Source organism: Homalodisca vitripennis, chromosome 3 (genome assembly GCF_021130785.1).
Source record: "Homalodisca vitripennis isolate AUS2020 chromosome 3, UT_GWSS_2.1, whole genome shotgun sequence".
Classification (NCBI taxonomy): domain Eukaryota; kingdom Metazoa; phylum Arthropoda; class Insecta; order Hemiptera; family Cicadellidae; genus Homalodisca; species Homalodisca vitripennis.
Window position 1 is genome coordinate 95,492,123 of NC_060209.1, and position 18,818 is coordinate 95,510,940.

General features: G+C 34.2%; 1 protein-coding gene across 2 annotated transcripts in view; it reads right to left on the reverse strand.

Annotated features, from left to right (window-relative positions):
• The window catches only part of LOC124357193 (protein lethal(3)malignant blood neoplasm 1), a 49,945-nt gene extending 31,127 nt beyond the window's left edge, over positions 1-18,818 (reverse strand). The window contains exon 1 of one of the 2 annotated variants that reach the window (XM_046808723.1): positions 18,751-18,818. In XM_046808723.1, the coding sequence (XP_046664679.1) occupies positions 18,751-18,768 (18 nt within the window). In that variant the 5' untranslated portion in view covers positions 18,769-18,818. Of the gene's footprint in view, positions 1-10,777; positions 10,938-18,750 lie in introns of those variants that run through there. The other variant, XM_046808724.1, reaches the window with a different exon arrangement.

Genomic DNA, 18,818 nt, shown 5'->3' on the forward strand with positions numbered 1-18,818 from the left:
AAACAGTTTAGTGTTATTGCCTATGTCACGTCATGCCTCTGTCTCATCTCCGTTGTTTCACTGTCAGTCATTCCTTGTTTATATTCAGTGAGTGTTAACAAGTCACAACGTAATATGACAGAAATGAGCTAGAGTTCTAGTAGTGATGTGTGTATCACGAGTAGGTGATCTGTAGCTACAGCAACTATCTCCAACAAACTCTAGCAAGAGCAACTTGGAAGGTAATCATCAATTGTACACCACTCAAGAAACCCCTGGATGTGTGTGAACTAGAGTGCATTGGGCAGGACGGTGAAACCAATTGCTTCAATATTAAACCATTACTTTGTTAATGTCTCTGAACATCTGAAGCAATCATTAGGAGCAACCAACTCCAATTCAACCAACGGCACGGCACATCAATAACTTCAATACTACACTTTTTTCCTCAATTTTTTTCAAAAAATAGTTTTTCTAAAGATATCTACGGTCTCTAATTTTCCTTAATAAAAGAATATGTTGATGAAGGAAACGCCGCCCTTGTTGAGGATATGGAATCTCCACCTATTTCCAGGACGTAGCGGCCTCGAGAGTTAGTCTCTGATGAACCCCATTCCACCGCCTGGCATTAAGTCACAGCAAACAATGACCCCGTCGGTGATTGAAGGGTCTGTCGCGTTAGTGTTCTCTCTCTTCTTCAATCTATGGCAAGCGTCTACCATTGAGTCTGCGATATGCATATTGATCGCTTTTCCAACGGATCTGACAGTTTCCAAACATTCTCATGTGATGATTCAAATACCATGGATTTCTTTGCAATTCCTTCTTTAATACTGTTCCATATCTAAAATTTGGTCTTCTAAGTGTGTTACTTCTCTTTTTTAAACTTTATTATCTTCAGTCAGCTGCTGTATTTTCTCCGAATAAAGAGAAATTTTAGATTTTCGTTCTCTATGCTTGTGTATTTTCTTCAATTTTCGAGCACAACATGTCAGTTGCTGTGTTCAATTCTTAAACAGTTCTCTATTGCTCCAATTTCATATTTCTTTTGGCCCCATAATATCTTCAAGTTTCAGTTTTCCCTCCTCAACCTGGGTTTTCATTCTCATGCTACGACGTCTATTTGTTGCACATGGAGCACATCTCCACACTAAACCTTTTGTAGCTAAACAATCAAAATCGGCCCTACTCATTTTCACACATGTTCCATGAAAGTCTTATTGGCAGTCTGAGCACGATAACTTATGTGATTTTTGCTGTAATACCTTTAGGCACACACCGCATGAATCCATAATTAGCAGCGAACCAAAGAAAACCTCATTCCTATGCAAATAAACACTATCGCGAAAATAAAAATCCTCAAAAACAAATCTAACCACTTGAACGCACACTCAGAGATTGCGAATATTATACTCTACGCCGAGAGCTCAATTGAAAATAACCAACTCAATGTGTCCGCTCTATCTGATTCACTATCCATAACTGGAGTGTGAGAGTAAGGTAAATAAGGTAGAGAGAAAAAAGGAAAATGCGTTTGAACAGCACTGAAGAGTTTCTCAACATCAGCAATGGATATCTATAGTTTTGGATGTCTTGTCTCCTTGAGATGCAATTTTCTTAACAAATCTTTGTTCCATTCATTTATCAAACGAATTGGTATTCCTTTGCATTCTTCAATTTTAAAACTTCATACAGCGGATTTGGATTGTAAGGAATTAAATGTTTATTGATATATTGATATTGATATCATTATTTTCATTAACACTCCATTCATTATCCAGGTCGTAGATGTAATTCGTATGTCTTAGGATATTGTTTTTAGAAAACTCTCTCTATTCTTTGTGTTAAAAGTCGAATTATAGGTTTCACGTGAGATTTATTTTCAGTAGAGAATCTGCGTACTGTAAAGACTGTGTATTTATTGCAAAGTACACTGGCACACCAACAAGATCCGCTAACTTACCAACAACTTCTTCCGACTTTCATATTTCACTTCTGGTCAATATGAACGTCAATAAATGTCTGTCGTACTTGTCAGCCCCTTCAGATTTATAATCCAAACTTGTCGTTGTTCAACTTATTACTTTCATAACAAAGATCATTTTTAAGTTCCTTAATACGTTCCACTGAAAATTTTAATTTGAAAATTGATAATTTTCTTCGAATTAAAACGCAATGGACGACTAAAACTTGGAGATTTTTTCTTAGATTCAGCTTTAAAATAACTGCCCATAATCGTTTGGTTCATCTTGAATACGTAATCTTCGTGTAATTTAGTAGTGATACCATGAGTATACGATAGCTTTCTTCTACCTGGTTTGCATTTCCACGACTCTCTTCTAAGTTTGCTCATTGTATTACAAGTGATTTCAATTATTTTTTTAAAGGCCGGCTCAAAATGCAAATAGCGTCCTCCCACCGAGCAAATCATAATCAGGAATTCGCCATCACCACCGGTATCAACATCCGTGATACAAGACGGATCAGTCACAATTTGGTAAAGAGGGAGCACAGATAGGTTAGGTCTCACCTTCACGACAGCTGGACTCGAACTGGCACGAGAGTTAATGACCTACACAGTTCAAGTAGTGGTGTGTTGTATCACAAGCAGGTGAACTGTGGTGCTATTGCCTGTGTCACTTCATGCCTCCGTCTCCTCTCCTTTGTGTCGCTGCTTGTTATTCCTGTTTAATATTCAATGTGTAGAAGCACGGCACGATCCGATTTGGTGAAGAACAGAATGAGATGAGATTCAAGTAGAGGTTTCTTGTATTACGAACCACGGACAACTTATATCTGCACCATTACAACCTTCACTATATGCTTTTCCAAATTTTAAAAAAAATTCTTATTACTCGTGTTAGATCAACGTGTTTTCTACTCCACCCCTTATCCTTAAAAGTAGATCTCCTAGTGTTCTTTATATGCAGTCCAATTTATATTGTGCTCGTTCCTTAGTATACAAAAATTAACACATAGGAAAGTTCAAATGTATTTTTAATCTTTATTTTAAACTATTAAATAAAAAAATGATTGTATACTTTTTATTAGCATTTCTTAAATGTAACTCTGTGGTATCAGTTTTCAAATATCAAGAATTCTAAAAAAACCTATTATAATATAATTTAACATTTCAATCCTATTATGTTATATTTTCCATCAAATCGGTATGTAGGTATTTTGCATTCATTTGAAAATTAGATGAGAATAATGAATAAATTCAGCGTAAAAACATAATTTTTACTCGATTAAAAACTAGTTTTCAATAACTATCCTTGTAGGATGTTTCATCTATGTCAATCATATACAAGTATAACAAATCAAATCAAATCAAATCAAATCAAATCAAATCAAATATAAGTTTATTTTCCAAATTCAACAATAAGTTTGTTACACATATAAGTATGAAAAATAGACAGCACATAGAACGTGTCTGTGCGTGCTGCCCAGCCCAATCTAGACGTGTACAAAAAAAAAAAATGATAAAAAACAAATACTGTATATAAAATGAAATAATAAAAGCATCTTGACATTACAGACACATACATATATACACACACATATATACACACATATACACAAATATATATACATACATACACATACATATTTGCATATACAAATATTAAAATTAAAAAAAAGGAAAAAAAGAGTAAAGAATAGAATTAAAGTACGACTTATGTTTGTACAAGAAAAATAAACTACTATATTAACCATAAATTGAATAAAACACTTATCAATAAATATAGCAAGCGTTTAAATAAAACATCTTAAATTTTTTAAAACATAATTAATAAATTATAAAGTTTCGGAGAAACAGGTGTAGCGTAGACGTTTGTTATGATTGGAAGTAGTTAACTATAGTTGTAGTGTTTAGAAGCGGTAATGATTAGTAACGTAAGTGGGGGTGAGGAGAAATTCAGCATTATCTGGGCCGATCATCCGAAGCCAGGCAGTAACCAGCAGCCGCTTGAAGCCACTGACAGGCTCGTCCTGCAGGTCCCTTATCACAGAGGGCAATTGTCTGTAGAGCGTGTTGGCGACGTAGTAGGCATTCGTAAGGTTAATAGACAGTTTAATGACAGGGACCTGCAACCCCACACTCACACAGCGTTCCTGGTCGGGTAACCGTGAGCAATAGGGGTGAGGAACGACATCTTTATGAGAGTAGGTGTAGACCAGTACATTCCTAATAAATTAATTGCCTAATTGTAAAAAATATCATTTTCCCTAAATAACAAGGTTGATGAATAATGCCTTTGTTTATTAAGCGCTGCCTTAATTATAGATTTTTGAATAACGTTTTAGTGGTTCCAATATGGTCCTGTAAGCCCCTCCCCAAGCGATAATACCATACTGTAAAACTGATTGTACATACGAGTAATAATAAACTGTTTTTATCTCATTATAATTTAGAATTTTGGCCTAATTGATAAAATATGTAAATAAATTTTCTTAATTTAGACTTTATACTATTAATGTGAGGCTCCCATCTGAGTTTTGAATCAATTATTACACCTAGATACTTATACTGGTCCACCCTCTCAATCAGCTGGCAATTGCAGGTAGTATTATACAAGTCTCCGCATGAGTGCAATAACAGCCGTAAATCAGCAGGTGGCTCGCTCGCGGTGCGTATTGCAATAGGTCAAGCATTTAGTTTTACCAACATTCATCGATAAAATATTATCACAAAACCATGTATATAATAAATTTAAATTCTCGAGAGAAGCGGTGTCGTATACATCATGCCAAGTTTTTTTACCATTGAAAATTACAAACCGTATCATCAGCGAACAAGAGAAGCTTTCCCGTAATATTCAATTTATCTAAGTTATTTATATAGATTAGGAATAACAACGGACCCAGCGTACTTCCTTGAACCACGCCGTACTTTACTTCCAGTGGTTCACTACTAATATTATCAATATTAACAATTTGATTTCGACCACTCAAATAACTTTTAAACCAATTTTAAGGTCACTCCCCGGACTCCAATACATTCCAATTTATTAAACAACAAATTTCTATCTATGGAATCAAAAGCTTTGGCTAAATCAATAAAAACAAGTAATGATTTATATAATTTTCCTTTAAATATATTCGGTTTATAATTTTATTAATATCAAAGAGTGCGTCGGAAGTATTTTTACCTGGCCTAAATCCAAACTGCGATATCGACAAAAGATTATGTTTTTCAAGATAATTCTGAAAACTGATATTTTACGCACTTCTCCAGTAATTTACCAAGCACACTAAGTAACGAGATCGGTCTGTAATTATTCATATCTGATTTGTCATTAGATTTATACAAGGGAATTACTTTGGCTGTTTTCAATTTTTCTGGAAAAAACTCTCCCGAAGCAATGCTAAGATTAATCAAATGTTTTAGTGGTGAAAGAAGGTACTTTAAATTATTTTTTAAAATCGATGTTGGTAAAACCATCGAACCCGGGAGCCGAGCCACCGCGCATCTCGGCAACGTATCTCTCCACCTGGCTGTCGGTGACCGGGTTTCAGCTGGAAGACATGACCGGCCTTGTATGAGGCATCATCCACCAGGGGCGGGCCGACCGACTGCGGCAACTCCTTTGCAAGACATGAAACCTACGTTTGAAAAGAAAAACATTAAAATGAGTTTGCCACAGTCTTAATGTCACCACCCCCCCCTGATCCGAAGCCTGAAGAAGAAAGTTTCGTATAGGGAATGTACTTTTAGATCCTGATCCACCGCTTATTTCATTAATAACTTTCCAAAAATCGTTTTGGATTGTTTGACGAATTTATAATTTGATCTCTATAGTAAGCTGTATTTTTTGTGTTTTTTATATCTTTTGCCAATTTGTTTCTAAAAGTTTTAAAATAATTTTTAAGAGTATCATTAAAAACGGTGTTGTCTTTTTAAAATTTTACTAATTTTGTCTCGTTTTCTAATTGATTGGATTAAATCTACAGTTATCCATTTGGTTTAAGCTTCTTATTTCGAGTACTAGACTTTTTCGGTTTAAGTGATAAATTTTTAAGATTTTCGAGTGACTGTATAAATAGGTCACAGCAAACGTTCACATCTTCCTGCCGCAGAACATGGTCCCATGACTGCTCCCCCAACAGTTCCTGTAGTAGTGTCTGGTCCAGATAAGTGTCTGTGTCACTGTTTAATACGGGAGCGGGGGGGTTTTACACTCCACCCCGGCCAGCAACCGCGTAGTGGTCAGTCAAGTCAGTAGTTAAAACGCCTGCAGTTACAGCCGTACAGTCAGAGTGTTTTATAAAAAATATGATCAATACAAGTTATAGATTGTCCTGTTACTCTTGTGGGTTTATATTTATGCATTCTATGAAACCTGCTCCGCATAGAATATTTAAATATAAGTCTTTCTCGTTTATATTGTTACATGATATTAAAGTATCTATATTGGTATCGTCGCCTGTAAAAATGTAGGTTGTGTTTTCGTTAGTTTTAGAATAGTACTGTTGTAAGTCATCTAGAAACAAGTTGCAGCAGTTCATCGAAGGGCTGCGGTACACCGCTAGCATACTGTAAGGTAGACCGTCAGTTTCAAAAGTTCAGTTGCAGTCCTGTCGCCTCTCCCAAAGTAATCTGTTTGTACAACCCCGCGTAGTTCAGTATTCACATAAATAACCACTCCGTCATTTCTATTCCAATTCTTCGATGTACTGTAAATATCATAACCCTCTAAGGAAACTAAACGTTTTTTCATTGTCAATCCACGCTTCAGTAAGAGTAATAATATCAAAATTTAATACACAAACTTTCAATAAATATTAATAAACTGTCAATGTTTTTGTAATAGCTACGTATGTTAAAATGAATCATCTTTAAAATGTCCCTGTCGGTATCGATATTGTCAAAAAAGTGTTTAATGTCATCGTGTGTGTCAAATTGTTCGCAATAAATGTGTCTGTAATTGTCAAGTGCATCAAGTGTCTGTGTGTCACCGTCCATCAACCCAAACGTCCACCGCATCGCCAACCATCCCGAGTACATTTTGTAAGATAATATAATAATAATAATAAATAAGTAAATAAATAGTAAAATTTTATTTTTACATTCACATTCGTATTTAAAAATGCCTTACGCTGTTTCTGTGTGCACAAGCTCACATTTAATCTTAACGCTGTGATGTTTCTAGACAGCTGATTAAAACTATATTAAAAAACTCTTATTACGATAGCAAATTTTGATTGGAATGAAATTTTCAAAATCAGTTTAATGTAGTATTTAATCGCTTGCTATTACCGACATTAAATAATATATCAACCAGGAGAAAGTAATAGTTTACAGGACAAAACACTAAAGTTTAAAAATACTATTACTTTCCGAGAATTATACATTTTAAATTAATGTACGGTTACAGTCTAATATAAACTTTAATCTAGTAAAATGCTAAAAAAAATAACCGATCGCTTAGAGTCACCAAACAGAGTAAAAATACTCATAATTCAAAAATCAAAACAAAACGAACAATTGCCTACATATTTTAACGGAAATTAATTAGAATTATAAAAAATGAACATAACGTATAGACTGCTGCCGCTAAAAAAAGTTACTTATAGTTACACTAAAAAGTCTTAAGTTATAGTATTTAAAGTTAGTCAACTATCAAATAATAATTAACATTAGTAGATTTATTAATAACTAATTATTTACAGATGTTCAATATAATACCTACTGTATGCCTACAATAATTTCTTGAAGAAAACTGTTTCATTATTGCTTTGCATTAATGCATTATTGCATTTCATTATTGCATTATAACAGATTAAATAGTAAATATAAGTTATAATAATGTATACACCTTTTTATGTCACAGTAGTTAATCATTTCAAATCGAATAGTTTAAAATGGGTCCTTTAAATTTTCCGTGTCATATTGCGTTATGCAGGTAGCACAGGCACACAATGGATAGATTAAATTGGAATATATCTGGTAACAAGACGAAGAATATCTTACCACTGTCACCACTACTATGAGCTGAGCAAGGTTTAGATGATTTATTATGTACAAGCTAAGGATTACATAGACTGTACTGGCATCTAGTTGGCCGCTTTGGCTAAAGAATAATTATCATGTAAATGTAATCACCGTTAACAGTTGATCAATATTTATATAATTTATCACGTAGGAAAAGCTAAGGAATACAAAGCCTGTAGCTCATTAACTCTAACATTTTACCATGATTTAGATGATTGACTACGCACGAAAGGCTAAGGATTACATAGACTTTAGTAGTATCTAGTTGGCCGCTTTGGCTCAACAATAATTATCGTGCCACTGTCACCACCCCTGACAACTGACCAAGCTTAGGTGATTTATTACGTACGACAAGCTAAGGATTACACAGACTGTATTGGTAACTAGTTGGCCGCTATGGCTGAATCATTTATTATCATGTCACTGCCCACTATCTCAGTCAGCTGACCAAGGTTTAAATGATTTCTCAGATACAAGCTAAGGATTACATAGACTGTAGTGGTATCATGTCACTGTCATCACCTCAGTCAGCTGACCAAGGTTTAGATGATTGATTACGTACGAAAGTCTAATTACTACATAGACTGTAGTGGTATCATATCACTGTCATCACCTCAGGCAGCTGACCAAGGTTTAAATGGGTTATCAGGTATAAGCTAAGGATTACATAGACTGTAGTGGTATCATGTCACTGTCATCACCTCAGTCAGCTGTCTAAGGTTTAGATGATTTATCAGATACAAACTAAGGATTACATAGACTGTAGTGGTATCATGTCACTGTCATCACCTCAGTCAGCTGACCAAGGTTTAGATGATTGATTACGTACGAAAATCTAATGATTACATAGACTGTAGTGGTATCATGTCACTGACATCACCTCAGTCAGCTGGCCAAGGTTTAGATGATTGATTACGCACGAGAATCTAACAATTACATAGTTTGTAGTGGTATCATATCACTGTTATCACCTCAGTCAGCTGACCAAGATTTAGATGATTGATTACGTACGAAAATCTAACGGTTACATAAACTGTAGTGGTACCATGTCTCAGTCAATACCTCAGTCAGCTGACTAAGATTTAGATTATTGATTACGTATAAAAATCTAACGATTACATAGACTGTAGTGGTACCATGTCTCTGTCAATACCTCAGTCAGCTGACTAAGATTTAGATTATTGATTACGTATAAAAATCAAACGGTTACATAGACTGTAGTGGTACCATGTCTCTGTCAATACCTCAGTCAGCTGACTAAGATTTAGATTATTGATTACGTATAAAAATCTAACGGTTACATAGACTGTAGTGGTACCATGTCTCTGTCAATACCTCAGTCAGCTGACTAAGATTTAGATTATTGATTACGTATAAAAATCTAACGGTTACATAGCCTGTAGTGGTACCATGTCTCTGTCAATACCTCAGTCAGCTGACTAAGATTTAGATTATTGATTACGTATAAAAATCTAACGATTACATAGACTGTAGTGGCATGATATCACTGTCATCACCTCAGTCAGCTGATCAAGACTTACATACAAATGCAAGATGATAAACCTCAAAAAATAATTTTAAAAATTATATAACAAAAATAATATTAATATTCATAAACTGAAGATCGGAGATATAATATCTGCAATGGCCTCAATAAACAGAAACCCTATAATCAGTTTTACCATGCCAGATTAGTATAGTACGCTATTTCCTGACAATTAAAGCGTTCAGGATTGAACAAATATATTAAAGTATCTATTAACGTATAATTTTTAATTTACATAACGCAATAAATCAAGCCGTTCTCGCATCGCACCTCCCCAACTGCTATAGGTGCCAAGGTCACTAGCTAATGACTTTCACCTTCCTTAACAATATATTTTGATACAACTTGCAGTCATAAGTTAACTTTATATTTCTACCAATTAAAACCTAGAGATAATAACAGCTGTCAAACATTAATATTGTAATAAATAGTACTCAGTATAACGTCTTTTGATTGAAGTTTTACCGTGTAAAGTACTTCACAGATCAGATAAATAAACTACTGTTATCATTTGCGTGTAGTGTCCCTAAAAATATCTCGGACTCGGAGACAAAGGATACTCACACGGCAAGAGATGGGCGGCGCTACGACAGCAGGAAACGATCTTTCATGTGACAAATCTTATGAAATAAAGTAGAAAAAGTTTCTTCTGATTTATTTCTTCAAACGACCTGGTCATTCCTATACACATAAAACACTCTTTTTATACTGCCATGTATTTTAATGTGGATACAAAAATCTAGCATGATATATGTACAAAAGCAAAGTTAAATGTACTGCATTTGCGTTTTCCAAACACAAATTTTATTGTTTAAAACTGATTACTGTGTTTTATCTCACATCAAATCGTATTTCTAGACTGATTAATATATTATTTAAGATATTCCATTCAAATAGACCATTCATAATAAAAGTATTCAAACCCGTTATTAGTTCAATTTGGTTTCTGAATAAACTCGGAAAGTCGGATTCTCACCCTCTGCTACGAGGACCCAAAAAAAGGATAACGAGGAAAAAAAGATCAGTTCTATATATATATATATATATATATATATATATATATATATATATATATATATATATATATATTTACGTTTCAAACGAGAAACCGTAACGTTTATTTAGCAACCTAACAAAACAAGTTGTAGAGTACGCCATAACTAATATGTACGTGCGTTTAAAAAAAACCATACGTTTGTCAGTACCATGAAAATATTAACGTTTAACACATAGAAACTGTAATGTTTAATACTTACATTTCAAACTGATTACCTACGACTTCGCGGCGCGTTCCTCACGATTACGGCAATATTAAACGCGCATTTATTTAAACAAAATACCAACGTAGGCATACATACACGAATACATAAACTCACTAAAATTATGATAAGTGCACGGACACAACTGGTTAGTTGTTCGTGGTTTGTCCAGGATTAAGGCCGTATCTCGTTATCCGCTATCTCCCGCTCACGTTACGTCGTACACGACATAATTGATTGCCTACTTGGTTATTCGTTATTCAGGGTCATGGCCGTGTCTCGTTATCAGTTACCTCTCGCTCAGGTCGCATTACCACGCACACGACTACTTGCTGGTTTGTTGTTCGTGGTATGTCCAGGGTCATGGCCGTGTCTCGTTATCAGTTACCTCTCACTCAGGTCGCATTACCACGCACACGACTAACTGTTGGTTTGTAGTTCGTGGTATGTCCAGGGTCATGGCCGTGTCTCGTTATCAGTTACCTCTCGCTCAGGTCGCATTACCACGCACACGACTAACTGTTGGTTTGTAGTTCGTGGTATTTCCAGGGTCATGGCCGTGTCTCGGTAGCAGATACCTCTCGCTCAGGTCGCATTACCACGCACACGACTAACTGTTGGTTTGTAGTTCGTGGTATGTCCAGGGTCATGGCCGTGTCTCGTTATCAGTTACCTCTCGCTCAGGTCGCATTACCACTCACACGACTGATTGTCTGGTTAGTTATTCGTGGTTGTTCAGGGCCATGGCCGTGTCTCGTTATCAGTTACCTCTCACTCAGGTCGCATTACCACGCACACGACTAACTGTTGGTTTGTAGTTCGTGATATTTCCATTGTCATGGCCGTGTCTCGGTAGCAGATACCTCTCGCTCAGGTCGCATTACCACGCACACGACTAACTGTTGGTTTGTAGTTCGTGGTATGTCCAGGGTCATGGCCGTGTCTCGTTATCAGTTACCTCTCGCTCAGGTCGCATTACCACTCACACGACTGATTGCCTGGTTAGTTATTCGTGGTTGTTCAGGGTCATGGCCGTGTCTCGTTATCAGTTACCTTTCGCTCAGGTCGCATTACCACGCACACGACTAACTGTTGGTTTGTAGTTCGTGGTATGTCCAAGGTCATGGCCGTGTCTTGTTATCAGTTACCTCTCGCTCAGGTCGCATTACCACGCACACGACTAACTGTTGGTTTGTAGTTCGTGATATTTCCAGGGTCATGGCCGTGTCTCGGTAGCAGATACCTCTCGCTCAGGTCGCATTACCACGCACACGACTGATTTCCTGGTTGGTTAGTCGTGGTATGTACTGGTTCAAGGCTGCGTCTCAATATCAATACTACTCCCTTACGTCGCGTTACTACGGTCTCAAATTTTCTTTCTTCCTTGTTTTAAAGGAGAAACCGATCCTCTTTTAAGTCTTATTTTTCCTCCTCATGGGCCAAAGGCCTATGTGAGGTTCTTATCAAACAGAATAAGGGTGAGAGTAGATACAGTACAAGGTCGATGGTACTGATAAAAAGTGCAAGGGTCACAGACAGGATTCAAACCTGCGTTATCCCCAACTCAGACTCAAGTCCAACGTCTTAGACTGCTCAGCAATTGGCACTCCTAACTGGTAACCTGGTTGGTTGTTCGTGGTATGTCCAGGTTCAAGGCTGCGTTTCATTTTCAATACCTCTCTCTTACGTGACGTTATTACGGACATGACTGGTTCGTTGTTCGTGGTATGTCCAGGATCAAGGCTGTGTTTTGTTATCAATTACCTCTCGCTCGCGACGGGTCGCATCCACGGCATTGGTAATGTACTGTCTTAAACTGGTTGATTTTGAACGCCAATCCTTTCCTTTAAATTCAATTTTTTCAATTGTTCAATTACTTTATATATTTCAACGTTCTCTAACTGTTTATCTCTGTACTTAATGGGCATGGTGCAATATTTCCACATTATCTGTGTGTTTTTCAACAATGGGTGTAATTATTTAGTTTTCGATGCATTTAGACTGTCTCTTTGGGTTTTTAATAACTGAAATAGGCTCATAAAAGCTGGTTTTCAATGGTCTGCCATTTTGATGTAATGTCCACGAACACCTGGATTGGGACAAACGCATGGTTTGTTAGTTTTCAGTTTTATTTTACTATTTTGTTTTATACTGGATTTTGTATACTATCATTAATCTGTATGTTTAATGTATTGATCAAGATGTATTTTGTTTTAAACTCATTTAAGATTCATGATATCTTATTGTACCTTTTTGCGTTAGTCTTGTATACTAGACTAACGCAAAAAGTATACAAGAGTGTAGTTTACTGATTTCATTTTGAATGTAACCTTGTTCTGTGCTTTGTATTGTACAGTTTTTAGCTCATTGTTATCCATAGGGACTTTTCCTAATCTATAGAACATTGACCTAAAAGAAGCCAATTTTTGTTTGTTTTCTTTATTTGCCAGGTGGTTCAAAGGCTTGCTTCACTTGTTTTGTTTTTTATTGTTTTTAATTTTAAGAAGATAAGAATGTATACGTTTATCAATAATTGTTCTAGTTGTGTTCTGTTACAACCAATTAGGTCCATCATATCGGCACATCGTCAATAAAGTATTCTGTCTATGTATTAATTCTCTACAACAAGTTGAAAAAATTAACAAGATAAACGATACAGTCATAACATAGGCAGACAAACATAATACCGTAGGTTTTATGAAAAAAAAACATATTACAATGCAAATATTGCAGATTTCTTAATGAGAACGTCATCGAACTATTGCCTAGTGAGCTAACCAAATGTTTAGTAAAGAAATCAAAAACACCATCAATAAATGCACACATGTAATAATGCTAAAATATGAAGCAGGTTAAAAGGGTCACCCAACAGCTCCACAATGTAGAGATTACCTTAAATTTCGTAAACAATATAAACCAATCAGACCCTTAGATTAGAGATTAGAGAATTAAAAATATCGACTAGGCTAGTTAATAAAATAAGATACATCATTACACCAAATGTAGTGAAACTAGTATCCGTTGACGTAGGAAACCTATACACTAATGTCTGAGTAACAGAAACTATGGGAATACTTATATTTTAACTACAGAAGATCATTAAAATTATCCACAGAAAAAGTTTATAGAAATGTAAAACAAACATCACAACTATTCCAAAACAATATTATTTACCAATTAATTTAAGAACCAATTTTACAATGAAGATTGCGATCTAGCAATGGCCACATCCCTCCAAACTTTATATCCCACATATATATGAACCACTGGAAAACAGAACATCAGAGTTTAGAAAGTAAATGTAGCCTACAGAGACAATAGTTTACAAGTATGTTCACGGTCTAATTACACAAAGTATTGATAATACAATATAATTCAAACCAATTAAAACCCGTACATTTTTATCATACACAAGTATATTCACCTCTGAGATTGGAATTAACAAAAATACCTTAACTTCCTGAACATGACAATACAGAATAAAAATAAAAGAGTTTCCGGTTATATAGCGTCGAAAAATTGCTAACAAATTTAACATCTTCGGCTTTGCTGTATATCGCAATGCTCAATCATCAAATTTTAAACCCAATTAATTTAAATCCAAATTCAGCAACTACTGCAATATACATCCTTAACAGGACAGTCTTCACCTAAAACTTTCACAAAAATGAAGGTAATTATTATTACTAGATAAGAAAGAAAGTATGAAGACTACTAGCAGTTACCCGTGCCTCTCACGCTAATTCGTAAGTTTTGAACCCGTATGAGCACTTCTGATTCGAGTGAATTATATTTCCGACGCTAATGCTGTGTTTTCTTTCTCGCCAGTGTATATTTATGGCAATTTTAATTTACTTCGTTTTTAGTATTTTTCCCCATAGTTGATTTTGCATTGTTTCCTGATCTAGATAATATATATCATAGAAACTTATTATGTCTTTAAATTTATCGTAAAAATTAACTCTGTAGTAGTAACTTTGTCTTTTGTATCTAATATTTGCTAACATTTACAGTTAAAAGCACATTAACAATGACACTATTTACGTTTTTTCTGTTTATAATAATATTAATTTTATGAACTGAAACATATTTTTATTATTTTAGAACATTTAGCGCTAGAATTAGTACATTAGTTCAAAATCATAGTCCAGCAAACTTTCATCTAGGGGGTATTTGGAATCAAATTCTGACTATCTTATGTTTTAGGACATTTTCTAAGGTAGATGAGTACTTACCTAATCGCTAGAATAAAAATAACTGTGTAAAAGCTCCTTACTTCTTATTCTTTAGAGAATTTACTCACTATAAATAGTGGTTAAATTAATTAAACATATAGTTGTGTTGTTGTCATAAAACAATGTTTACACAGAACAGTTGATTACATGGCCTGTCGGGCTCGTTCAATTAATATTTCACAAATAGGCACCAAGATTAGGGGTTTCCGTTAATTTAAAGACCAGTGGGGCGTGGGTTTTGAAATAAAAATAACCGTATATTCATACTAAGAGCCGTAAAAATGTGCATGTAACATTTCAGTACAATCGGTTGAATAGTTAACGCGTGGAACCCAAACAATCAAACAAAGGCACATTCGCATTTATAATATTTTTAGGATAGGATTTAGCCTATATGCTCTTTACATTATCCCATATCTTCCAATTGTTTACAAATATAGTTACGTACTTAAGCCCTACAGGACGTCTCCCCTCACTAGTTCTATCAACACCAAAAGGGAAAATATCTAAATATGGTGCACACATTTCTCAATTTAAAGGCTACGGCTAGCGAAAGATTCGCCCGATTTTTTAGGAAGGGACGGAAATAATGCGAAACTGACGTTTTTATGGCGCAAAGATAGTTCTTAAATTTATTGGATTTTAATTAACATAAACAGGAAACTTGAATAAAATACGTCCCAGACCTGTAAGACCACCCATTTCTAAGATATCAATAAAAATCTGCAAAATTCGGCCACGAAAAACATGCTTTGTTTACATTGACCTCATTAAATGAGTAATATACACGCAAACTTTTTAACCCAAACTTTTAGAGAATTTTATTCTGAATAGAATAGTGTCAAATAGACTAATAATAAACAAATATATTTTTTTATTAATGCTTACATCAACACATACGAAAAATAAGAGAGAAAAAGTAATATATGTTTATTAAATGAACGCTCTTTATAAAAACAAATTTGAATTTGATTGCTGGTGTTCAAAATGATTTCCTTGATAATCTATGCACAATCTAGTGCGTTAACGTTTTTTTTTCTAATAACATCTAGGTCGTTTTAAGTAGTTCACAAGCGTTTAAAATTCGGTTCTTATTTGGAATTAAATGGTTCTGCATATAAAATTGCTTTAAACGATGCCAATAGTAATAATCTAAGGGATTTAAATCACGATCGATTCATCTGCCTGGAATACTTATCTGCAAGTGCTCTCTTTATTATTTTGTAAATAATGTGCCTGTGCGCCATCATGTTGGAGTATCATTTGATGGGGTTCTTCTATTCGGAAACCGTCTTTCATATTCACGTTTAGCCGCACGACTATTCCCATTGGCAAAACCATAGACAAAAACAATAACTGCGTACTTCTGATTTGAAAATGTAAATGGCATATTGTCGTTAAAAACTCAACCAAAAAATGATAGGCGAGTTATTGCAACATCTGAATTGTTGGACAGCTGTACAATAATATCTTGTATTCAGGTATTGTTGCAGCGGTGCTGTCAACTCTCGATTTTCAATAAACTAAAAGCACTTCAATTGACGATCTATTTTTAAAATCTTGTTTCTTAACCTAAAATTTTTTTATACTGTAAATGTCTTGTAACTGTTTACTTAACTAAAAAAATCTATAATTTTTTACAAAGATTCATTTAATAAACAAATATTGCTTTTTCTCTTATTTTTCGTATATGTTGATTTAATTACGGTAAGTACTTTCTTTTAACTTTCCGTTTATTTATTATTAGCCTATTTTACATTATTCTCTTCAAAATTAAATTTTCTATAAGTTTTAGTTAAAAAGTTTGCGTGTTTATTACCCATTTAATGAAGTTATTGTACTTAAAATCTGAACAAAGCACGTTTTTCGAGACTGAATTTTGCAGATTTTGTCTGATATCTTAGAAACAGGTGGACTTACAGGTCTGGGACGTATTTTATTCATTTTTTCTGTTCCTTTTACATAGAATTTAATAATTTATATAATTTAACTTACCAACTATGTTTACTCCATAAAATCATCAGTTTCAGTTTATTTCCGTATCTTCCTAGAAAATTGGGCGAAATCTTTCGCTAGCCGTAGCTCGCTAACAAAGCGTTTCCCGAAATATGTTTATATGAACCTTTTTTCATTATTTTGATGAAAGTGAAATCATCTGAGAAGTTTGTCGGGTTACTCTTTGGACGCCCTGAAACAATTTTTTACTGTTTGGGTAGTATTCACCCATGTATAAAAAAGAAAGAAAAATATTTGTTGTGTTCTTGTAGATTTTGATACCCAAAAATATGGGAAAAATCAGTTTAATGTGTAAAAATTAAGCTTTCTCCACTGTAACTTCTCATTATTCAAAAAGAATTACCGGTATAGTAAAATAAATTATCATATGGCATTGGTTGTATGTCTCCTAAAGAACGACATACGAAAAACCGTTAGTTCTATATTAATAATTAAAGGCGTAATTATTTTTTTCTAAACCCTTATGAAATCGGTTATTAGCTATCATTTAAAGATTTTTACATACTGTATGATACTATGTATGAAATACATCTACAGATCTTCACTCAGAACTACTTGTTGACTGCAGCCTTAGAATGCATTGTAAAGTACGACCTGTTATATACGGCTAAAACCATTTTTCTTCAATAAAAATAATAATAAAATAAACAAAATTAGAAAAAAATAAACCCTGTAAATAAAAACTGCAAAAGATTTGGTTAAATGTAGTGTGATTTATTTCAGGATTTTTATATTTTAATTGAGTAAAGTAATTTCTAACAATTAGTTCAATACTCTTGTGTTTTTCGAATTGAATAAAAATAAAACATTCAAAATTAAACTCTCATCTCCTCTATAGGTTTTATAGCCGAGTATGTTTTAACAATCGTTTTAGGTGATATAAATGATCAAAAATTATAACTATGTATGTAATAAACTATTTATGTAATTGTGGTTTTTCTTAAAGTTCTACAAGCTTGAGTTGATAAGAAGTTGTTAACTTAAATGATTGAATTTTAGTTGACGTTATACTATAATCCAACTGGTCATTAGTAGTGAATTATAATTTTGTAAATTATTAAAAAATAAGATGTAATATGCGTTTAATTTCTTTTTTGTATTTGCTGTTGGTGTGAAAGGCATTTTTCTTAATTAATTATTTTAATGAAAATAGAAGCCTTGAAAATTTCTTTGATTACTAACCAAAACCAGTCTCGTAAAATATTACCCTCGAATCCAATCAAATATTTAACACAAGATTTATCTTAATACTTAACGCAACAAATATAGAAGACTACACATCCGGCCAGGTTTACTATTGTTGTTTGCGAGGGAGATGAATCAAGATGGCCTTATCGTTTAGTTTAACTTCAATATCCCTAAGGAATCATCATACCTGAAAGAGCTGACTTCAGCTACAACTAAACGAAAGTAAATACTAAATGTTGTTACAGCCTAATTCATATTTGTATTCATGTCAATGATCAGTGTACCACGTGGAAGAAATTATTCCTATTTAAACATTTTCATCCGTTGGATGTTACATTTTCCTTTTAAGTGGTTAAAAATTAATCTCTTCCCACAAAAGTCTGTACAATTACCCACTCAACTTCTGACATGACTTGCGTATTATTGTAACATTTGACTAAACAAATGGATTATACCCACATCAAGTACCGGTAGACCATGTATACTTTGTACTTATTATTTAACTGTAATAATGCAAGTACGAGTACTCACCCACGTGTAAGTTTCCATGAGCGTCTGTGAGAGGACGGACGCATGGGTTAAGTGTGTGCATTGTTGCT